This window comes from Sander vitreus, chromosome 1 (genome assembly GCF_031162955.1).
Source record: "Sander vitreus isolate 19-12246 chromosome 1, sanVit1, whole genome shotgun sequence".
In the NCBI taxonomy this organism is placed as follows: Eukaryota; Metazoa; Chordata; class Actinopteri; order Perciformes; family Percidae; genus Sander; species Sander vitreus.
This window is the reverse complement of record NC_135855.1, coordinates 3,794,016-3,819,120: the sequence shown is the minus strand read 5'-3', so window position 1 is coordinate 3,819,120 and position 25,105 is coordinate 3,794,016. Positions and strand designations below refer to the sequence as shown.

General features: G+C 40.3%; 1 protein-coding gene across 1 annotated transcript in view; it reads right to left on the bottom strand.

Annotated features, from left to right (window-relative positions):
* Positions 1–25,105, bottom strand: part of LOC144521905 (neural-cadherin) — a 340,271-nt gene that overhangs the window by 20,352 nt on the left and 294,814 nt on the right. Inside the window, exons 33-34 of the mRNA XM_078256568.1 lie at positions 16,702–16,966; positions 9,330–9,510 (exon numbers count right to left, since the gene is read on the bottom strand). Of these exons, the coding sequence (XP_078112694.1) occupies positions 9,330–9,510; positions 16,702–16,966 (446 nt within the window). The remainder of the gene's footprint in view (positions 1–9,329; positions 9,511–16,701; positions 16,967–25,105) is intronic.

Sequence of the window (25,105 nt, the reverse complement as noted above, 5' to 3'; positions counted from 1 at the left end):
CAACAGGGAGGGGAAGAAAAGAATCAGAAATAATGGAAGGCACATTGTTGTTCATTTTGGACATACATCATACTCTATGCTAGGGTTTCAAGGTATTTCTTTTGAAAATGATGATTTATTTTGTTTGTTGAAAAGTAAGTGAAATCTTTGAAAAGTTTTTGTGAAGCGGGCAACAAATACCGAAAGCAAACTCACGATGAATGATGTTGGAATAGGAAGAGTATCTGAAATTTAATTTCTGGGAGTGATAATCAAAACAAAATGTTGCGTATGGATTGAGTGTGGGAGTATTACACCGTATCAGAGACAGATTAGTGACATAAACCATATCATTTGATGACCAGTAGTTTTGAAGCCTACACACATCCTGTCATGGTCATTTTGCTGACATCTGCCTCCATAATGTGTATAACATCATGGCCACACACATTCATGAGCTACTGGCTCGTGAGAGTATGCTCAGCCTCATGGCACAGTGGGTTGATAGAGATTTGAACTTGAGATAAGCAGTGTTAATATATTAATATGTTATTGGTGTTGTAATAGCTTTTACACTTACATAATAAAGGATATATTAAAGTTTGTTGAATGACTTTAAAAGTTTTTTATAATGAAGATTTTACAACAAACAACAAAACATCAGTGTTGGTATAGGCTATCAGCCAAAAGTCTAACTCTCGGCAAAATGCAACCTAGGGTCTTTTTGTGAATGTACCCGAGTCAATCTTTCGTTTAAAAGCATATTTAGGACAGAAGCGCCACTTTTAAGATGTACCGTATTTTCGGTTTTTGGTCAAATGGCCTTTTGAATGGGAGTGCTAGGGGCACTTTTATGCTAGCCTCAAAACAGCTATTTTTAAAACACTAAGAAGGCTCGACACAACATGAGACTTTGCTCCAAGTATCACCAGGGGCTCTAAACCTTAACGAAAGCATAAGCCTTAAGGCTAGCATAAAAGTGCCCCTAGCACTCCCATTCAAAAGGCCATTTGACCAAAAACCGAAAATACGGTACATCTTAAAAGTGGCGCAGCAAACACAGCATGTACATAAAAGTGATGGAACAAGGGGAATAACAAAACAATCAGACTGGACAGTTACAGCATAAGAAGATACAATTAAGATGAGTATGAATGTGCAGATGTGTTATTGGATGTTTATCAGAATCAGTGATCTTTCACAGATGTATACCTCAATAGAGAATGAACTGGAGGAGAGGAAACTGCTGACTGCGACACTGGCAGTAACAAGGATGCTTTTATGCAGACAGGGGCGCATTTTCTGCCTCACTTCAGAAAGCACCGCCATAACTAAAAGCTCATTTGGGTGTAACAGCTCAAACAAACATTTTACGAGGCCATTAATTCAGCATCCCTTTCGATGTCTATGGAGCAGCTCCCTGGCTGTACATTTTGATGACATCAGAGATGAGTCTTGCCTCTGGTCTCAGGAGATTTCCTCAAGCTTATAAATATTGACTCAACTTTATTATGAAACAGCCACATTAAATTCAAAATGTGACTCTAATTTACCTCATAACTGTTCCTCTTCCACCGTAAAACTAATCCAGACAAAATACTAAAGGGTTACCTTACTGTATCATCTGCCAAACTCAGTCCCCTATGAATCATGTTCATATGCAACTAAGTTCCTTATTACATACATTACATTAGAGACATTTTGGAGGTTTTGGATGCTGTAAGGGTCTGTCTTGTTTGGGCATTTTTTTTCTAATTATTGACAAGTCTGTAGTGTAATATGGCTTTACTAGATGTGTATTTCTGAAAACGAGAAGGTTGAGTTTTTTTTCAACTTGTCTTATGTTGTCCTTTGCAAAAGCAGCAAGCACCCCAAGTTGATCAATCTCAATATTTGCGGTCCATATGTGGTATTTCAGGTTTCAGAAAAAAAAAAAATACATTCTAAACACTCTGCTGTACCACATGTGTTGGAAATAGGGTCAGCAAAAATGTAAAATATATGAAAACATATAATAAAGTAACAAAACATGAACTTACTACACCGTGTTAAAACACTGAAAGGTTTATTTTTTTTTTTTTTTGGCCATCATCAGTATCATCAGGAAAATGTACTTAATGTATTAAAAGTAAAAGTACTCAATGTAGAAACTGGAAAAAGTTCTGTCAATAAACTAAGTGTTTGGTGGTCTCATCATGTCAGCTGGACTTGTAGGCTAGTTTAATTTATAATAAAACACCATATTTTATAAACTACATGCGTTTTGTCTGCAAACATCTTAATTTGTAAAGTAACTAGTAACTAAAGCTGTCGGATTAATGTAGTGGAGTAAAAAATACAATATTTCTCTCTGAAATGTAGAGCAGAAAGTGGCATGAGAAGAAAAGACTCAAGTGAATTACAAGTACGTCAAATTTGTAATTAAGTGCAGTACTTGAGTAAATGGACTTAGTTACATTCCACCACTCGTTATGGCAAATGTGTAAGCAAACAGTTACCTGTGTACACATCCAGCAGCCATTTTAGAATTGACTTGGCGTTGTGTTTCTGGCCAAACAACAAATTGAAATCCACTCAGCTCTATGTTTGACTCTGCCAACTCTCTTTAGCTGCTAACTACTCAACTATGTTCACACGCTACTTGCTAACTTTGTCTATCTGCTGCTAGTCTCGCTTTGCCAGACCTTCCTCCACTGCCAGACCCTTCTCCACCCTGCAGAGATCTGAGAGACCCATAGTCCTCATAAATCGATCAGAGTTTAAAATGCCCACACAAAGGAAGCCCAAGGCAACGGCTATCCGGCCTAAACGAGTGATATCCGAAGCAATCCCAGAAGTGGAAATTCAAGGATAGACTAGTCTGCTGCTAAGTACTGGGCAGGCGGTGCACAGTGGTTTTATCCACTGAAAACAGCTGCCTGCTGCTATCCATACCCACACATAAGCCACACATGGATGGTGACGAAATATCCAATTCATAAATGCAAGCAGCTGTGAACACATAAATAAATAAAGGTTCTTTCAGGTACAATGAAGGGGGGAAAACACTTTTTGCACTAGAACATGTTGGTATTTATTGTATAATGCTATGATAGATAGTTTTTAGATTAGTTTTTTTGTGATTGTTGCGGGCAAACATCCTTGATTATGCGGCACGTTTTCTTAAAAATGAATTCATGGCGGGGTTTGCAGCTTTTTGATGACGTTCACGTCGCGTAATTACGTCACTTCATAACGTTCCCATGGCAACAGGGGAAAATGGCTGCTCTTGTGTGAAGTAAACGCAACATTTTTCAACTTTCTGCTAAGAAAGACTTTTTTGCAACGAAAAATTATGAATTATTAATTATGAAATCATGCAAGCCCCGCATATTTTGCGCAGGAATCGTCAATTTATGCGGCGAAAGTGCAGCGTATTTGAAAAAATGCGCCCCCCGCATAAATATGCAGACTTTGGCTGATTATGCATTGAATTATGAGATTGCATAATCGCGTTTTTCTGGAGGGACTGGCATATGCACCACTTGTATTTTGGTGTGTATGTTTGTATGCATGCAATGTTAACGTGACGCATAGCAAATCTAACTGTCCCTGCTGCACACAGACAGATATTTAGGTACAAAAGTATTCATGCAGCATCAATGTAAGTAGTGGTAATCATATAATTCCACGTTAAGTCAAAATATATGCAGGGAATATGTGTGTTTGGAGTGTTATTTTAAGGTTTTACTGATTGCTTTGGCAGCGTTTCACCATAGATTCTGTGTAGGTGTTGAACACAGGACGCCTGTCAGTCAACTCGACAACAGTGCTTCTCTTTTCTCTGTGATTTCTCTCTTATCCTTGTCTGTCATTAGCCGTGATGGAAATCAGTGTCTTATCTTTTATTTATTTATTTATTTTTTTCGCGTGTCTTATCTTAACCTAGATGGGCAATTTCTGATAATTTGTGTCTCACGAACAGGACGCTGTCTATTCTAGCTGTGGCCATCCATGTGCACTCAACGCACCCTCATACAGTAGAGATGGTGTATTTGCATTGTGATGTTACCTCCAAAATGTTTTACTGTGCAGCGAGCAATGGGTGTTGTGTTTAGAGAAGCTGTTGGAAACGCTATGCACTGTTGTCTCTTATGCTATGTTTTCCGTAAGACCAACATTTTGAGGCTGTGGGTTGAGAATTGTCACGATTAGCAGCCTTGGTCTGGTCCGTTTAACAAAGTAACGCAAACCATGTCAAAAAAAGCATGTCCACAGTGCGTTGGCATTTTTATTGTTTCTCAGCTGAGAGCAATTAAAAACACATTGCAACAGTGAATACGTTTTCTGTTTCTTTGTTGTCTCAAGCAAAATATTCTCCGTATGAACTGAATTGTATCAGTATAGTTCTGCATGTAGGCTGACGCATTCATGTACACGTGTGCATGTGTACAGTACCCTCCCACACCCAGAAAATAGGGCCACCATAAAAGCCATGGTGTCAATGGAACACTGGTTACTACTGTAGGTAGTCAGAGAGCACGCTTTTGCTGTGTTGTTGGTTTTAGAAAGGCTAAAAACACGACACCACCCTCCAAACTCTATTGATTCAATATATGATTCTGTAGATCTCCCTCAATGGGCCCTGAGTTTTAAATATATGATTGTTGCTTTGATTACAGGCCCATGCAAACCACTTTAAGATTTAATAAAATAAAGTTATGGTTGCTAAACTATGACTGGACTGCTGTTCAGGAGAGGGATAATTGAAGGCCATATTGTGCTTTTTAAAATAAAAATCAAACACTGACAAACTTAGTGTGTTGTGTTTATTTGAGCCCTGTAGAGAAGAATTGACCGCACTACAGTGTATGTTATTATTCGACTACTTGAGTGTGGCCCCCCCAGAGTAATCAGGTATCAAACACTGGGCTTGGAGGACTCGCTGCCAACACTTACTACTCTCAAATCATCTTCCAAGGTTCAGGTCAAGTGGTGGCAAGAGAACAAGGTGAACAAGCAAGCAGGGTGGGAATGGGGGACATAAGTGTGTGTGTGTGTGTGTGTGTGTGTGTGTGTGTGTGTGTGTGCGTGTGTGTGGTACAGTGGTACATGGGTTGAAAAAACTGAGCAGGAGCGAGCAAGCTGGGAGCCATACAAACCAATAAATGGAGGGGCAGAGAGCTAGAGTGAGAGCTATTGTAAAGAAAGAGAAGAAAATAAGTAGGTGGATGGATGATGCGGGTGAGCGGATCAGAGGAGTGAAAAAAGGTAAAGGCAAGATTAAAAGCAAGACTGCAAAGACTGAATGGAGGCTGATGTTTCCAATTGCAGAAAAAAAATGCTGATATTAGTGCATGTGGCTAAGAGCACTCAGCGTTTGATTCAGTCTGTGCCACAGGAGAGGGTTGTTAGTTTGCTGCGACTTTTCAACGCACGACATTTCCCATTTCCTGCTGACAAACAAATAACCCTCATACAGAAAGGCATACAGAAGTGGACGTGAAATGTTGATCACGCAAAAGTGTGAATCCCATCTGGGTAAGAGTGCTGGGGAAATCATTTATTTTTCACCTCCGACACGTTAGGCGTTTAGCTTAATAACTGAGCAGATGGGGCTCACTGCCTTATTCATTGCCTTTTTAAAGGGAGACATGGCTGTAGCTGAACACACTGGCTCTTATGGGGATTTAAGTTTTAGAAGTCTCTCTAAAGGCCATGTTTAAACTGAGGCTGCATATGCATTAATACGTTTTCATTTTTAAGCGGTATTTTGAGTTAAAAAACGATTTCCGTCCATACAAGAGTTTAAGCTCCAGTGGCAGAACTAATCTCCGTCCATATTAACACGTCTGACAACAAATATCACATGACCACTCGCATAAACTGGGCATGCGTGTGCCGGTGTAAACAGGAAGCAGATTGTCGGACGATACTCCACGGTAGAAAATCATCGATCTATAAGTAAAATACAGGAAATACATTGGATAAAGAACAACAATGGTGAAAAGTAAGAGCAGGGATTGATTAGCCTGGACCGACGACGAGGTGGAACTGTTACTGAAAGGAATGCAATCATACCCTCACCGATAAGAATGGCCGACGTGGGTCATCATTTCCAAAGGCCTCCGTTTGTGCCCGGCCAGACTACAAAGCAACCCCCGGAAACGCCGGAGTAGTGTGGATGCGAGGCATAAACGTAGCGAAATACATTTGTTTTTAACCCTTGTGTTGTGTTTTTCTGGGTCAAACTTTTTCTCACTTTACCTGACGTTTTTTGTCGCTTTTTCCGATGTTTTTGTCGCTTTTTCCGATGTTTTTGTCGGGGGGGGGGTTACGTTTTTTTGACGTTTTTGTTCGTTTTTCACACTTTTTTGTGTTAAAAGATCCTGGCTCAACTTTTTGTTTTGCTGCAGTGTAGTCTAGTGTCAGCCAGCAAGTCAACCTGTCAACGTGCCAATCATGCTTCGCTCGAAGACTACGTGCCAGAGCTGAACAATCGTTCCTTAAAGAGTATAACTTCCCCCACCGTGTCATTTTGTTTGACAAGCCTTTAAATTGGACTTCCTGGTTTGCATTTCATCCTCCCACCAATAATAAGTTATATACGTTTGTACATTCTTTCCTTTTTATTTTCCATCTTTATTTTTGAATAGTTGTTCTTGTATTTGATCCTTTTTATTATTCTGTATGTGTGCTGTGTCTTATAGTTGTGCTGCTGTACCACTAATATTTCCCAATTTGGTATCAATAAAGTCTAATCTAATCTAATCTAATCTAATATGCACACCAACGCAGCCTGGAACAACTAAGCCTCCCTGGTGTACATCCACGCATTGAATTTCTATTTTAATGTTATTAAGGGGTGCATACTAATTATTTGGTGCATTTGGAGTTTATTTGGAACAATTGTGCTGCGACTGTTTCACCCGCAGATGTGTGCCGAGGCGTAGCCGGGTTGGCTCAGTGGGTAGAGCAGCATACTGAGAGGCTTATGCCTCGACGCAGAGGTCCAGGGTTCGACCTGTGACAATTTCCTGCATGTCTTTCCCCCTCCCTCTCCCCTTTCTCACCTAGCTGTCCTGTCCATTAAAGGCGGAAAAGCCCAAAAAATTATCTTTAAAAAAAATAAATAATAAATGTGTGCAGAGGCCAGGCAAAATGAAAAGGTGATGTCATACGCAGCACTGCAGGGCGGACTTTGAAGCAGCTCCACAGTATTTCTCCTCTGCCAGGCAGGCTGAGGGGGGCGCGGCACAGAGCTGATCTGAGTTCACGTGACACGCTGTCCATGACTAAGAGGCTAAACCAGTTTACTTAGCAGAAAGCAATTTAAAACAAAAACAAAATGAACACACCATTTTGTGATGGCCTTCAACCAGGTTGGCACTTGGAGAGGTTTTTAATCAAAAAACCGAGCAGCGAGGGACAATGAAGACAAGTTAATTCAGGCTACGTATTTACACTAACATCCACAGTCCTGAAACGTCCTGCAAAAAACGGTACACCAAGGTCAGAAAGAATGCTGTTGAAATGTTGAGGCATAATTACAAGTACAGTCAATATGTGATCTGTATCCATCTTTAATCCAGAGTGATTCTTTTAACACTTTGGGACCACCACAGTCACATTCCTCTGAGCCGCTGACACGATCAGTAATCAACTGAAATGTCTTTAAAGATGTACTGCAGTGCAACTATTGCACTTCTATAAAGTTGAGGGACTTACAAAGACAGACAAAAACAAATTGATGCAGAAGAGGATATTCATTCTTTCCTTTACACGGATCAGCCCCTAAGCATGATGTTTCCACCCCCATGCTTCACAGTAGGTATGGTGTTCTTTGGATGCAACTCAGCATTCTTTCCCCTCCGAACACGACGAGTTGAGTTTTTACCAAAAAGTTCTATTTTGGTTTCATCTGACCATATGACATTCTCATCATCCAAATGCTCTCTAGCAAACTCCAGACGGGCCTGGACATGTACTGGCTTAAGCAGGGGGACACGTCTGGCACTGCAGGATTTGAGTTCCTGGCGGCATAGTGTGTTACGGATGGTAGCCTTTGTTACTTTGTTACTTTGGTCCCCCCCGAGTGGTTCTGGGATTTTTGCTCACCGTTCTTGTGATCATTTTGACCCCACGGGGTGAGGTCTTGCGTGGAGCCCCGGATCGAGGGAGATTATTAGTGGTCTTGTATGTCTTTCATTTTCTTATAATTTCTCCCACAGTTGATTTCTTCACACCAAGCTGCTTACCTATTGCAGATTCAGTCTTCCCAGCCTGGTGCACGTCTACAATTTTGTTTCTGGTGTCCTTTGACAGCTCTTTGGTCTTGGCCATAGTGGAGTTTGGAGTGTGACTGTTTGAGGTTGTGGACAGGTGTCTTTTATACTGATAACAAGTTCAAACAGGTGCCATTAATACAGGTAACGAGTGGAGGACAGAAGAGCCTCTTAAAGAAGAAGTTACAGGTCTGCCAGAAATCTTGCTTGTTTGTAGGTAACCAAATACTTATTTTCCAGAGGAATTTGCAAATAAATTCATTAAAAATCCTACAATGTGATTGGATTTTTTTTTCTCATTTTTTCTCTCATAGTTGAAGTGTTTCTATGATGAAAATTACAGGCCTTTCTCATCATTTTAAGTGGGAGAACTTGCACTATTGGTGGCTAACTAAATACTTTTTTGCCCCACTGTACATACTATTCGCTAAATCCTAACTGCTGCTCTCCCCGGTGCGTTACACAAACACGCTGAAAGACGCCTTTTTCGTCGCATCAGACGCTGACAGCCACTGTCCAAACGTCCTTATTTTATGAGTTCGAATGAGAACGGGTTGCTACGACAATGCACGGACCATCGTGGCTGCGCCGACCGTACAAGTTGATCCAGACATTACATAGTATACACTAACACCGTGTAACGCCGATGACCTGCTGATGTGCATTTAACCGTGCAGGACTTCGTTCATAATGAATCAGCCGTCACTCTGGTTTATCAGTGAAGTGTCTGAACTCCACTGCAGACTGGATTCTCTCCTCACAGAGATTGGCTTTATGGTCAAAGATAGCTTTGTATAATTAACTTCAGTCTCTGCCAGAGACTCCTGCTTTTAAAAGTAATGTAAAAGTAAAGAGTAACGTAAAAAGTTACTTTCTATAGGGGGTAACTGAGTAAAGTAACAGACTTTTTTTAAGAAGTAACGAGTAATGAGCAGACACTACTTTTTAAAAGTAACTTCCCCAACACTGGCGGTTACATATGGTGTGTGTGCTTGTGTTTGTGTTTGTGTGTGTGTGTGTGTGTGTGTGTGTGTGTGTGTGTGTGTTTGTTTGTGTGTGTGTGTGTGTGTGTGTGTGTGTGCATACCTGCATTCGTGCACTCTCCACAGGTCAACACAGGTGAAGGGGGGACTACATTGGTTCCTTTTACAGGAGTCAGACGAGCACCCAAGAGAGAGGCCTTGTATGCTGACCTGGGAAACGCCATCTCGCGGCAGGCTGTCCAATGGCATGTAACGACCATTGAGGCGTATGTCCCTCATGCAGCCTGTAGGGAGAAAAATGGAACAGAGTTTAGTGGAACAAAAAACACACTGTTGTCACATTCAACTCTACAGACACACAGTTAAATTAGAGTTGTATCTCATGAACCTGGTGAGCCATTGGCTCCAGTTCTAGCACTTAAGAGCAGCATAAATCCACTAGTGATGGCGAAATGAAGCCTCATGAAGCTTCGTGAAGTATTCTCTTTATTTTCTGAGCCCACTATATGGCACTGTTTATTCAAAAAGAAAGACTCAAGGAATGGAAATTCAGTTTTAACCCTTTGTTGAACAGAGAGCGCCATCTAGTGGGCTCAGAAAATAAAGAAAATGCTTCACAAAGCTTCATTTGGCCATTACTGAAATCCACCGCGTGTTCCATTGATTGTTTTGTGTTAAGGGAGGGTTTTCCCTACCACAATAGGGCTCAGCAATGCATGCATGAATGCAAAATCAATGTGAGCATCAAAACTGACTTTTCTCAGATCTAATGATTGTGGTTGGTCCCCAGTGGACTTCTTTAGCAAGTTTTGTCTTTAAGCTTTTTGAGTGAGTTTATTCATTATCTGCTCTTGCTTTTACAACATTTAGACAGATATAGTAATGGTATGTGACATTGCATATTTCTTTTATTGAAAAATGTAGCATTTTCTTTTTTGGTTTCTAAAACCTCCTCCAAATATGTGCACATATTTCCACAACCCTAGGGAAAACACTAATGAGGTGTGTATTGCAGAATTGTTAAATGCCACTTACACTGTTGGAGGAAATCTCTGAAGGCAAAGATTTGCATACATGTTAGATATTGTACAATGCGCTCCATGGTACACTGATAGCTGTGCTGTTTACACAAGTCACTGCTTTGCTGGGTTACACTCCTGAGACACTTACCAATGGGGTGTAAACATATTTGAAAGCCTGTTTGCAAAATGCTGGACACAGTTAATAGAAAACATTGCAAATAAGGGCAAAACCCTTTCGCTTGGAACAAACCCCAATGGGTCTGGATCCTAGTTGTAGTTAAGGGATACTTCTAGTTAATTACAATTTGGATCTTATTTCCATAGGTTTGGCTATCGTTTCCATCACTTAATATAACGACACTTACTGCTCAACAAAGTCATTTCTGATATCTGGGAACATGGTGGCATTGAAGAACGAGCCGTCAGACAATCAGACAAATTTTAAACAAACCCCCAAGCTAAGCCAGACTCATTAGAAAGAGAAAACAAAGGTGAAGAGTAGAGCTGCAAAGATTAATTGATTAATCAGTTTTCAATATTCTCTGATTCCAGCTTCTTGAAAGTGAATATTTTCTAGTGTCTTTACGCCTCTGTGACAGTCATCTGAATAGTTTTAAGTTCTGGATAAAATGAGACATTTGAGGACGTCATCTTGGGCTTTGAGAAACACTAACCGGCCATTTTTTTTCCAAAATGAGGCCCTATGTTCCTACATTTGCGTTTTCATAAATTTGTATCAGATTTTATCCCCCTAACCCCTAACCCTAACCCTAAAAAGTCTTGTGGAAGCATAGGGCTTAAATTGAAGGGAAATGTAGAAACACAATACCTAATTTTAAAAATGTCTTAGAAATGTGGGAACATAGGGCCTAATTTTCAGTGAAGAGTGTCTAGGCTCTGACGTCATCACTCAATGTCCCCACAGTGCGGCCAAGCTCGGCACAGCCGGGCGCGACTACAATTAGTGGGGAGTGCCTTTGACACATTACTGCCTGTTGAATGTGAATGTTTTAATCGATACTTGTATACATTCAACTGAAATCCAACTCAACATAACAACGTGCTTTTTAGGTCGGTTCTCTTACTGTAGAGCAGAGTTTCTGAGTTTTACCCAGGTAATGTTTAAATGTCTTCGATAACCATTATAGCTAAACTCAGTGCACTTTTCTGGTGGATTATGTTCATGTCGCTTAATTACTAAGTTGGTGTATTCAGTTAACATCTCATTTCCCCTCCGCCACTACTGGAAAAGAGATGTTCACAAAGGTAAAACACAAGTAAACACACACAGACAAGCGTGCATGCACACACACACACACACACACACACACACACACACACACACACACACACATATTCACTTTCCCTACCACCATCTATCACGTCTGCCTCTTTTGAAGGGAAATGCTTTTAAAGTCCATTTAATAAACACATGCATTGTCTTTTACTGCCTGAGGCACAACTCTCTCTCTCTCTCTCTCTCTCTCTCTCTCTCTCTCTCACTCGCTCTATGTCTGCATCTCTCAATAGTCGTGACCACTTTCTTTCTCTATTATCATAGAGTGTCTTACCTTTTTCTAGTGTGTAGTTTCTATGTACCCTAACAGGAACTCTTTTTCTGTCTGAATCTTTTGACTGTATCTGCCAATATTTGGGTTTATATGTGCACACGTAAGTCCCGCTTCTCTCTCTGTCTGTCTCTCTTAGACTGGGGTTGGAGCAACAAATGAATAACAGAATACTGAAAATTATGACTCGCTCACTAACCTCAAATAAGCCAAATCCGTTTGTTTGGTAAATTCATTCTTTCAGACTGGCAGTCATTTATAGCCTGACCCACAGAACACACCACCAATCAGTGTGAACTTTGTACCATTTTTATCACAAAACCCAAAAAGACAAGCAGTGGTTTGGATGGCTCACCAACATATAAGACGTTAACACAGGAGATCACTGTTTGTTTCCTGTTTCAGACTGACAGTCAACATTGCGGTTTTTTCAAGCATGACCACAACCATACTTATTTTACCCATACCGCAATGTTCCCCGAAAGTACTTACTTTCAGCCAACCAAGTCCTTTTTCTACCCAAACTTAACCAAACCCCAACCAAGAGTTATAAACAAGAGCCTAAAATGATTCTTAACCACTGAATATCATAAATAATTGTTATTCAGAGGCATAATGCATGATCTTTTGATTATTGTTCAGCACAAAAATGTAGCCTGGATGCCAGGCGAACTTAGCCCCGCCCACAACATTTGAGGTCGGGAAGTTCGGTCTGGACTTGATCCTTTGTGGAGCAACTATGCTCGAACCAGAGCTGTTTGGACCAATCAAATTGTCAGGGCGGGCTTTATACGATGATGGACAGATGATCAACTAACGTAATCAACCACGTCACCAAAGAGCGCTTGGGTTGAATTTGTTTACAACTAAGATGGCTGCCATCGTGTCTGTTATAGAAGATATTGACAGCGCATTCATTTTTAAAGAGGAACAGAGAACAGCGATCACATTGCCACACCAGTCCGCACGACACGGAAACTGCTGCCTCTGCCTTTGCTCTGTCGAAGCCTGCCTTTGACTTGCAGCTTCTGTGACGTCTGTCTCCGTTGCTCTGATTGGTTGTAGGTCTGTCCGTTGCTCTGATTGGTTGTAGGTCCATCCAATGAGTGCAGAGGCATTTTCTTTCCTGGTTCGGTTGGACAACGGAGCGGTATCAGACTCATATTCTGACTAGAATCTGAGTATGACGACGTCAGGCTAACAAAAATGGGTAAGAGGACAGAGAAACTTGTGCGCTGGTGTATTTAAAACGATATTGTACAAGGTACAAGGTACGAGTGCAAATTTATCACAACAAGGCACCCACATGTTTTAAAAAACACTTTTATACTAACATCACGCACGCACGCACGGCACACACACACACACACACACACACACACACACACACACACACACAGTGCGTTTCACTATCTTTGTGGGGACCCGTCATTGACATAATGCATTCCCTAGCCCCTTACCCTAACCTTAACCATCCCAACTAAATACCTAACCTTAACCCTTACCCTCACCCTAACCAGAACCTAATTATAACCCTAAAACTAAAACCAAGTCTTAACCCTCAAACAGCCCTTTGAAGTTGTGGGATCCAGCATTTTGGCCCCACAAAGCTGTCCGGACCCCACAAGTATACTGTATTCCTGGTTTTTGGACCCCACAAATATAGTTAAACACACACACACACACACACACACACACACAGAGCTCCTCACTCCCTAGCCTCCCCATTCACCCAACTGTGGGGACGCCCATCATCTCAGCTAACAATGAAGATGCATTTGGGTGCATTAGCCATGATACATATCAATCATTCATTAACACATACAATGTCCTAGTTCTCCCTTGAAAAAAAGTGCGTATGAATAGATAAAAGGACTTATTTCTGGTAGCACTTTTCAGGATGAATACTTGTTAAACTGTCTCACATGCCCCGAACGACACACAACCTATTTTCCCTTTCACTTTACCCTGTGACACATCAAACACATCACATTATCTCTTTCTCCTAAACACACACACACACACACACACACACACACACACACACACACACACACACACACACACACACACACACACACACACACACACACACACACACATACACACACACACGTGTATGTATGATACAGCCTGGATGATGATTGGATGGTTTATATCATTGTATAATCACACACAGACAGATTGTATAATCAGTCAGTTCTGCACTGAAAGGGTAGCCTGACAAGCCAGACCCACATCATGACCCTGGCTGCAAATTACATTTGAAAAATAAATCTAACAGTGCTGTTCTGTTCAAAAGTGTCAGGATGAGAACAAACAAAACGATTATTGGAATGGTTTACGCCAGCAAATCTACCCATTAGGAATAAAATGCCCCAGCAATTTGGGTTCTCTTTGTGTCATCCCCTTTGCTTATCTAATTGTCTATCGAGAGAAAACACAGTTGAAATGCTTTGCCATGTCTGTGTATCTTAAAAAAAACTCAAGTCTCATTGGTCTCATTTCATTTCCATTTCAACCATTACCAGTATTTAGGATAACATTTTGCTGACCAGCTGGAAGAAAACCTGGGTCAAACTGCCCAGTAACAACCAGGTGCTGCATAGATGTTCCTATCCAAAGTGTATGAGTAGAGTCTTGAAGCAGTGTAGTTTATAGCTTGGCTTTCCTGTTGATTATACACGTTCAAAACTGGCTGTGACTCCAGACAGGTGTTTGAACTCCAAGTAGAGATCAGCCTTTCCTGTTCTGCTGTTTGCAGTCTCAATAATCATTGGCCCTTCACACTTTTTCAGCTTCTTTTCTTTTGCCTGTGCTTGCCAAAGGCATGATTACATTTTTTTTCCAGGGCGCCCTGGTAGCTTGTTGAGCGTCTAACCCATGTATCAAGGCTCAGTCCTTACCCCAGTGGCCGAGGTTCGATTCCAACCCGTGCCCCTTTGCTGCATGCCGTCCTCCCTCTCTCCCCCCCCCTTTCCTGCCTACAGCTGTCCTATCAATTGACGGCAAAAAGTCCCAAAAATTATCTTTTTTCTTTCCTCAAGTGTTTTTGTCTTCATTTTATTTCTTTAAGAGAGAGAGGATGAAATGCAACACTTTACTTGAAGGTATCAACATTAAATTTGTTTGGGATGTCTTTGTAATGACAACTTGACATTAACCAGGATGGCACTACCAGAAGATGTATTTGTCATGACAACTTGACATTCAATTTCTTTGGAGTGTCCTTATTAAGACAACTTGACATTAAACAAGATGACATTATGTCAAGGTGTCATTACAAAGACATCCCAAACTAATTTAATGTCAACTTGTCATGACCAAGACAACTTCTGGTAATGTCACTTTGATTAATGTCATCTTGTCATAATCAAAACTACCCAAACAATGTCAACTTGTCATGACAAAAAAAGAATGATAATGGGAGAAGTCATAAACGTTCATGACTTGTTTATAACATTTATGACACGTTCATGACAGTGTCATGTCATAGTTATGACAGTGTCATGTCACGATTATGTCGATACCTTCAAGTAAAGTGTTACCAAATGTTTTCATGAATGATTGATCGAAAATATCTGGACATATTTAACAGTTGTGACTCATAGAGATGTGGTCTTAGAAAGTGGCAACACATAGAAACCAAAGGGAGAGCAGAAGGACACAGGATGCCAGAATAGTCAGGCAGCAGCTGTCCACATCTGGTAAATCAGACTCCCTGAAAGTCCTGATTGACAAGGTTTTGTTAGAAATGTCAGCACCTGCCCAAGTGGTTGCCGGAATTGGTATTATTTTGTGATATGGCACATTGAAAATACATAACTTATTGTCCATTTGACAAGTTGTCTTTCAGCCTCTGGCTGCTCCCGCTGCTCCCATGCAAGTGAACCTGACAGCTCCAAAGTGTAAATGCAAAGTGAAGACCAAAGAGTTTTGGGATTCACAGTACAGTAAATCCAATTCAAGAAAACCTTCATTTCTTCATTTGCTGTTCTTAACACCTGATGTCTGGAAGGTCTTTTCTGATGCACAGAGTGAAACTGACGACCTGGGAATATTAATAATAATAATAATTATAACTGAGAAACAGTTACGCAGTCTAGGACTTTTATTGTGAAAGGTAAGAACAGAAGGAGTCGATCTGGTATGCGCTGCCTATGTCAAGGGAGTAAAGGTCCTTGCTTGGACGGCCCAGATAACATGCCTCCATGTTGTTGCTTTATTGGTCGGTGCCTTTATTTCACGGTGCGAAGCTAAGAAAAATCAACATTGTTTTGAAAAAAGATCACATTGCTTTATTGCCTCTTAAAGTGCTCATATTATGCTCATTTTCAGGTTCATAATGGTAATTAGAGGTTATATTAGAACAGGTTTACATGGTTTAATTTTCAAAAAAACACCATATTTTTGTTGTGCTGCACATTGCTGCTTCTCCTCTTTTCACCCTGTTTGTTGAGCTCTCTGTTTTAGCTACAGAGTGAGGCATCACACTTCTGTTCCATCTTTGATGGGAGTCGCACATGAGCAGTACCTAACTAGGACTACTAGCCAGTCAGAAGCAGAGTATGAGGGCGTGCTAGCAGCTAGGCGAGCATTATAACGTGTTACAAAGTGGAGAAAGTAAAGGCTGGACTACAACAGAGCAGTTTGGAGCAGTTTGTGAACAGTGTTTTCTGTTGGAGATGGTAAGTCCCTTTGGGCTTTTTCACTTTGTAAACCTATAACGTGCACAAAAAAAGATATATAACATAATAAAGGAAAGAGAAAAAGCCAAAAAGTTGACAAAAATGAAGGAAAAAAAACGCCACCGGTGTATAAAGGCCTTAACTCTGATAACCACTCACATATATTGTTATGGGCTGTATGTGGTGCTACCGCCTACCCTGGAAGCTCTTGTTGGTTCCAGAGGGGAAGGTGTTCCCCAGCATCACCACTGTGGGGTCGATGATGATTTCTCGGCTTCGGCCTCGCGACCCTGTGATCTCCCGCTGGCCTCCGCCACCGTCCAGTCGCAGTATCATCTCGTTGTCATGCCGATCCAGGAAGACCTCATGCCATTCACCGTTGTCGAGGCGATAGGTGGGTAGGGTTAGGTTGTAGTCCGCATCCCCGAGGTTGTAGAAAACGCAGAGGAGGCCCTGGAAGATCTTCAATGGGGAAAGAGGTCATGTAGTATGAGTTCAGATGTTTGGTCTGGAATTGAACATTTGATTTTTGTGTGACAACTTTTAATCATAAATGGGACGTTGTTATTGGTCAAACAAATATGTTATTAAATTAAATGAATACTCCTAAATCATAGCTTAATTATTCTAATTGGAATGAACGCGTTTCCCGTGTAATGGCTTGACATTAGCATGAACCAAACTGGTGGCAGCAAGTCTTTCATCAATTTATTTGTTTTATTTGTTGAAAATTAAATACATTCTCACAAAACACTAATTAGTTACCTGGCATTAGGGCGATTAACACAATTCTATTTTCAATTACGATTTTGGCTTCCGACAATTATGAAAACAAGATTATTTATCATCCAAAGTTCAAGCAAATCCACTGTCAAATATACACATTATTTTTCAATCAAGTTCAATGAATGCATGCTTTCAAAGTCAATGGGAATTTGTGATAATTGATCGTGATCTCAATATTGACCACAATATTCATAATTATGATGTTTGCCATAACCAAAGCATTTGTTGAGGCAGCTACATTTGGAAGTTTTCCTTAATACTTCTTAATACTGCTTCCTCCATCATCAAAAGAGCAAGGCTTTTTTGACCTTTGTTACTATGAATCATGCAGACACTTTTATAAAGTGCAGAGACAACTAAAAAGCATTTAACTATTAAGACTGAGCAAAACAAACCAAACCATTTTCTTTTTGTAGCAATCTCAACATGGCATCAGGCCTTGTTGCTAAGAGAGTTTATGTAAGCAATTTGTGTCTTCCATCGAAGAAAAATAAGTAAAAATCAAACGAAATGTTTTGCAGTGTCATGGCTACCTGTCTGAAGTGTGGCTACCAGCACACTCCTTATCAATGCTCACCTTTAAGACAATCATTTATTACAATGTGATATCTGCACACTGCTAAAACAGTCATATTTCTATACTGGATGCAGGCTTGGCAGTCTAGCCAACTCTGGCTAAGCATGGTTACTGGCATTGTGCTGTGTGCTACAGTATATGTTCATGTTCCAGCACAGGGACACATCAATACTAAAACAGAGAGGGTCACAAAGCTTGGCAAGTCCTGCTTGAACTTTACATGTGCACTGTCAAAAATTGATTACTATAGCATTATTGGGCACAGAAAAGGAATAACAAACATCATAAACCTTGGCATATAAAACGATTAAAAGCATCACTAATAATCTTCAATGTTTTACATAACAGTAGTAATTAAAAATGCAGTAATTATGACATTAGACAATGAACTAGAAACAATTTTCTTCCAAACTGCAACTGCTATTTGTCTGCCTTGGAGCAGAACGATGCACCCAATGTGCCAACTGTCTTGTTTTGATGCTTTGAGTGACACAAAAATACATTCATCTTCTTTGTTTTTATGATAGTGGCAGAAGCCTCAGCGGCGCAGATCTTCATAACCTCAGCAAATCAAATCAAAACTATCTACATGTACATGGCAAGATACCACTGAGGGGAAACAGGGAAATATGTTGAACTGACTCGAGTCCAAGTCTAAGGTTTTAAAGCTAATGGGGATTAGGAGAAAGAAAAGATTTTACTCGGTTGGTAAAAGACTGGATCAATAGGCCAATTTGGTCAGTAAGGCAGATCAACTCCCTGGAGATTAGCAAACATAGGGAAAATGAAAAAGCCCCATATAGTAAACTGACATTTCCACAATTCTATGACGGTGTAATCTCAAGTAAACCTACCTTCTTATAGAACAAATATTAATATGAAACCACAAAAACAACATAGTAAAGCTTCTAGCTCCCCCATCACTTCCAACCCAAAGTTCTGTCAGCTAAGCAGTAGCAACACGTATTACCATAATATGATCACAAAGCACCGGGGGAAAAGCTAGTTGTCATTTATGCTGTTGCTATGGCCTGAAATACATTTTAAATGAGGCACTTCTCTGGTAAAGTGGTACACTTGACATTTCAACTCACAATCGGTTGACTTGTGCAAACATGCCCTGCTGTCGGTGGCGAGAGGAAAGAATGTGGGGAAAGGGCGGAAAGGGAGAAAGAGAGAGAGCATTTATGGATGAGAAGTGAGAATAAGGGAAAAAAACATGCTGTTTCCCTCTGGGCTCAGATCTTGAGTTGAAAATGGTTCCATTTTGCTTGGGTGTCATGCTAATCACATGTTTATCACAGAGCAATATTAATTTAAAAAAATCCAGGAGCCTGTGTTTTTCTGTTTGTGTGTGTATGTGTGTGTGTGTGTGTGTGTGTGTGTGTGTGTGTGTGTGTGTGTGAGAGGGAGAGAGAGAACATGTCCATTTTAAGAGGAATAGGGTGGTGGGTGGGTCATCCTCATTTCAATTTCAAACCGTTTCCTCCGAGTGTCCCACTGAGCATAATTTTCTCCCCTCCATCTTTCTCTGCCACCGCTGCCACATAAACAGAGGACTGAGATGAGAAGAGCAGAGAAACAGAGAGAGAGAGAGAGAGAGAGAGAGAGAGAGAGAGAGAGAGAGAGAAAGAGAGAGATGTGAGGAGAAATGAGAAGTGGGTGGCTACCATTAACACTCCCACTCCTTCTCAACATAATAAAGACAAAGCAAGTTTGTTGAGGGAGAACTTTGATAAAAGACAAACCAACCATTACTTTTCAGCTCTCTCCATACATCTCCTCCAATTTCCCTGGCTCTTTTTCTTCCACTACTCTCCAACACATCAAGCCCCTCTCCTCCACCTATCTTTCCATTTTCCATCCGTGCCTCCCTCACTCGCTTCTTCTCCCCCCAATAAAGCAGCTGGGTAAAGTGCTGGATGGCTCTGAGGTTGTTTAGTTGGAGAACCGTGGCTCATTTCAAGGCTCTGTGATGAAGAATTAATTATATTTAGAATCCACTGGGGCAGTGCTTTTTAACCAGACACACTCACAGCCACCTGATTTTACCCCCAATTAAAGCTGAACATAGCAGATCAATTTGGCTCCCGCTTCGCTCCCTGGGTGGTGTGTGAGCAAATAGGTTCAAGGGTGTGTATGTGTGTGTGTGTGTGTGTGTGTATGTGTGTCTTTGCAGAAGCAGCATACACTAGGTGTGACTCCATCTTTGTGTAAATAGTCCCACTGCAGGGACAGTTTGGCTTCCCGTGGCAGACTGCTGGCGATGCTGCAGCCTCGCAGACATGTGGTGCAGATGTGTTAATCTACCCTTATCTCATGATTAAATAATGGGGATGCTAACACTGATTATGTGCATGTACAACTGGCTTGTGGATTTTTCCTTCACCTTTAGTTATACTTGGGAAATTAAAACGTACTCTATGCTCATTACTAGCAATAATCCCCACACATTTCCCTACCTCTAGAGATATTACCTGCAGTCCTCTGATTTAGAGACTTGATATTGATTTGGTCATTATAAAAAGAAAAACACACGCTGTTGGGGAAATGGAATTGCTCTCAATTCTCACCAGCCTTAAGCCAGATACACAAAAGTGCTTGAATTTGCATATGGCGTCTTTCCAAAGTTCCAAGAAAAACAAACACTGGTGTGGTTGAAATAATCTCTTACATCACACATTTACATGTGGACATACGCTGGCTCTATACATGCTAACAGTATTGATATTTAAATGGAGTCTGGTGAGTTTGGGGATGGAAATTCCGGAGCTGTTTCTGGTTAAACAAAAATGATCTTCTATTGTGGTAGGGATCCTTTCCATAATGTTATCAGACACTTAGAAGAACAATCTGAGCATGACAGTGGCAAAAAACAGCTCATTTAGTGGACGGAAATGGATATTTGTCCTATAGGATTACATTGCAGCCCGGTTTGCGGCAGCCAGTTAGAACGTTTTCATTCAATACTGAACCAATTTCAAAGACAGATGAGTGTAATTTATGGTAAATACTCTGTTTAAACACCTGAAACGTGTGTCCATCAGCATTACCATGTGTTTGTTAAAGGAAAGTTTCCCATAATTTACGAATAATTTCCTAGTTGCAATTTGGTGCCAAATACAAGGAAAATTGGGAAAAGACAATGTTCTTTAAATAAGATACAGTTAAACCCAAGTACATCATTATGTATTTCCTTTATTACAGGAAACATTTTGTCTTCATATTTTGTGAGTAGCATGCTTGCCTGCAGACACATTTTTGGCATGTTCAATTGACCTGCTGTGCACTGGCTACTTTTTGTCCTGTTTGTCATTCTGCAAAATATCTGTTTGTCATTCCCCAGTCAAGGTAATCTGCCTTGTAAAAACAAATGAGCCGTACAGAGTGAACCTAATGAAGCAGTAAAATAGCAAAGTGACTTCTATCCCAGAGCAATTTTAATGGCTTATTTTAATCAATGCATTTGTAGTCATCAACTCTAGCCAAGCAGTAGCCATGGCTCGCTACTGTTGGTTTGAAGAAACAAACTACCAAACCGCTGATAACATGCAACGGCTGGTGTGTAGACACTTTTGATTGTTATTGACTTTTACTCTTTATAGTAAAAGTCACGATGACCATGACCATTAATCACTATCCCCTTTAGCTTTTTTCCTTGATTTGGAATTCAAGTGGCAAGGGCTGTTGGTACTAGGGTTGGGTATCGTTTGGGTTTTTTCCGATACCGGTGCTAAAATTATACTTTTAAAACGGTGCCGGTGCCTAAACGGTGCCTGAACCGGTGCCTGAACCGGTGCCTGAACCGGTGCCTGAACCGAAATATATATAATATATTTATAATGTATATAATATTAAAAAAGGAGCACAAAACGACTGTTGGCAACATTAAAGAACGGCTTGTTTATTGCTAAGGCCATATGGTCAAAATTAAATGATTGATTAATAATGTAATGACAATAACCTATAACAATGACTTATTTCACCAGTAAATTGCTGGTAAACGACAAAAACAAGCACCAGATTGGAAAAGGGTATTTTACAATAAGTTAAAATGCACCACAAGGCTGGCTGGTGAGATTTTTCGACAACGGCAGCTGCAGTCAGACTGTTACGTCCCGGTGTTGGAATCCTCTACAGGGAAATACAGTCACACTTTACACCACTTAACGGAAGCTGTCAGCATTTTAACCGTTGTGTTTAATCCAGCTACTAGCTAACAGTACCTGTAACCTGTAAAAGTACCTGTATAAAATACAAGAATAAAAGTTACAGTGCAGTATAAGAAATGAACAATTATTTAATGAAAGGCAGCATAAAAAAGAAAGGTCTTCAGCCTTGATATAAAAGAACTCAGGGCTGCAGCTGACCTGCAGTTGTTCCAGATATGTGGAGCATAAAAACTGAACGCTGCTTCTCCCTGTTTAGTTCTGACTCTGGGGACAGAAAAATCAATCTAATGCAATCCAATACAACTGTGCTGACTTAAAGGCTATGTCTATGCTGCCTATAATGTTTATGGTTTTAATACAATGACATGTTTAAGCATTGCGATCATACTGTAGCGTGATGTGATGGTGTTGTACAGGACTGCATTATATTCAGAGGTGTTTACAATATGCTGAGCCCTGCATGTATGTAAATGGACAGGACATTAATAATAATAATAATAATAATATAAAATAGTCCATTACAACACTACCTTTAACTTATTTTATTAACATAATATACTTTATAAAGGTAGAGTTTACGGCAAAGCTGGTGCATTGACTTGCAATAGATTGTACTCTACAGGTGTACCTAATAAAGTGACCACTGAGTAATGAATACTGCCAATTACCGCAAATGTGGTGTTGTTCTTTGCAGTGGTGGGGAGAATTATGCATCAACATCAACTGTGAAAAGCAAAATTGTCTTGCTTAGAACGTCATTTGTTGTTATGTGTTTACGCAAAATGTGTAAAGCTTTTCCTGATGGTGTGTACACATTAATTGGCTGGTGATTCATCGCTGAACATGGCTGCCAAAATACTCACTGTGAGGTAACACACTGAAGAAGGCAGCTAAAAAGCATGCGTTGCTGCCTTTACATAACTTATTAACATGTAGTATCCTCAAGATACTACGAGTGCAAACTTTTTCCCATAATGCTTTCTCCTCTGCATGTGCCACTAAGGTTTAGCCACTTTAATCTTCTGTGTTTATATTATTATATCATAATTGTGAAGTACATTGTAAACCTTATCTCAGAAAGGTTAAGATACAAATAAAGTTTAATTACAAAAGTAATTATGCGTGACTGTTGAATAATAATCTCTAAATAGTTCTTAATAATAATATTCATTTTGTACTTTTTAATAATATTCTCCCCCATGTTTGATACAGAATCTAACAATGTAATGTTTATTGTGTACTCTATCTCCTGCCTACAATTGTGCAGAAATTGATAAATCAAACTACAGTTAAAGGGTAACTTTTTATGTCTAAGAGACTGATGAGAACAACAATTTTTGAAATTGGTCCAGCATTAAGCAAGACGACTGCAGTCGGCAGCGGCGAAACAAGCTGCAAGGAAGTGTTAATGGGCAATTACGTCCACAAAAAGTGCTTGAAATTGCATATGACGTCTTTCCAAAGGTCCAAGAAAAACAGAAACAAACTCTTACATCACACATTTACATGTGGACATACGCTGGCTCTATACACGCTAACAGTATTGATATTTAAATGGAGTCTGGTGAGTTTGGGGATGGAAATTCAGGAGCTGTTTCTGGTTAAACAAAAACGATCTTCTATCGCGGTAGGGATCCTTTCCATAATGTTGTCAGACACTTAGAAGAACAATCTGAGCATGACAGTGGCAAAAAACAGCTCATTTAGTGGACGGAAATGGATATTTGTCCTATAGGATTACATTGCAGCCCGGTTTGCGGCAGCCAGAGCGTTTTCATTCAATACTGAACCAATTTCAAAGACCTTTGTTCACATTATTCACTTAGACACTAATGCATGGGGAAACTAGGGTCCAGAAACTGGACTGAAAAAAAACTTAGCCCGACAAAACTGAAATAATGAAGTGCAGCTTGACTGAGCTGAGAAGCAATAATGGCCTCTCAGACTTGTCAAACCTGGTTGCCAACAACGCACCATGAAACTGCACCATTACTCTACTTGACAGGACCTCCAATTGCCTAGTCTTACATTTTGAACATCACCGTTATTCTGATCTTAAAGAAAACCAAGATCCACCAAATTATTGCCGCTGCTCTTGTTGCCACGTCTGTCAGGGAGCACATAGTGGGAGGTTGAAATATACACTTTAATGGCTGGGTAAAATGTTACTACATTGTAATGTGTGTATGTGACTATTGAGAATAAAGTTTGTTTTGTTTAGCCTTGGATTAGCTGCAGCCCTGATCCTTTGGCTATGGTAAGCACAACTTTCACGAAGGGAAATGTGCATGCTCATCTGCAATGCCAGAGCCGCCAATAGCAGCGTTTTTTCTCTCTGAAATAACCTATGATTGGCCAAAGTCTCACATCACAGGCTAGATTTTCTGTGTAAAGTATATTTATTTATTGGACACCATCACAAATTGTGAGCAAAAGTAACCATTGTTAGTTTTTTTCTTCTTTTTTGAGCTGTCATTAAATCCGTTGCAGCACCATCGAGATGTGTTTGCTTTGTTCCTGTTGTACCATAGACAGTATATAACAATGGATGACATGTCTCCACTTCCTCCCACTGTACTAAAGTGAAGCCAAAATATTCCGGATACAGGCGCCGCCATCTTGTAATTTCGGAGCCAGAGTCTGTGCAGTGGTGATCGGGGTGTTGGAGCCGTGGTATCAAAGTCCCGCCCATACACCTGCACGACCAACCACGAGTCAATCACAGCTGTCAATCATGGCATTTTACCCCTTTTTTGTAGCATCAAATAACTAATACAACCCAAACTTCAGAAAAATGAACACTTGAACAAACATCAGAGATGATAAGAACTACCTTACATGACAGAAACCATCTTTGGGAAAAATGTATTTGAGGTGTGACTGTGAGATGCGGCTGAAAGCCCTGAAAGCTAGTAGACCTTTAAACCTTTTACCATGAACTTCGTGCTTTAATATTCAACAATGTTCAAATATTTTGGAGTTAGCGCATAATGCCTATGAAGTTAAGCTAATCCAAGCACATTTGCATTGATTTTGATTATTGAGCTTTAAAAATCAACAATTAAT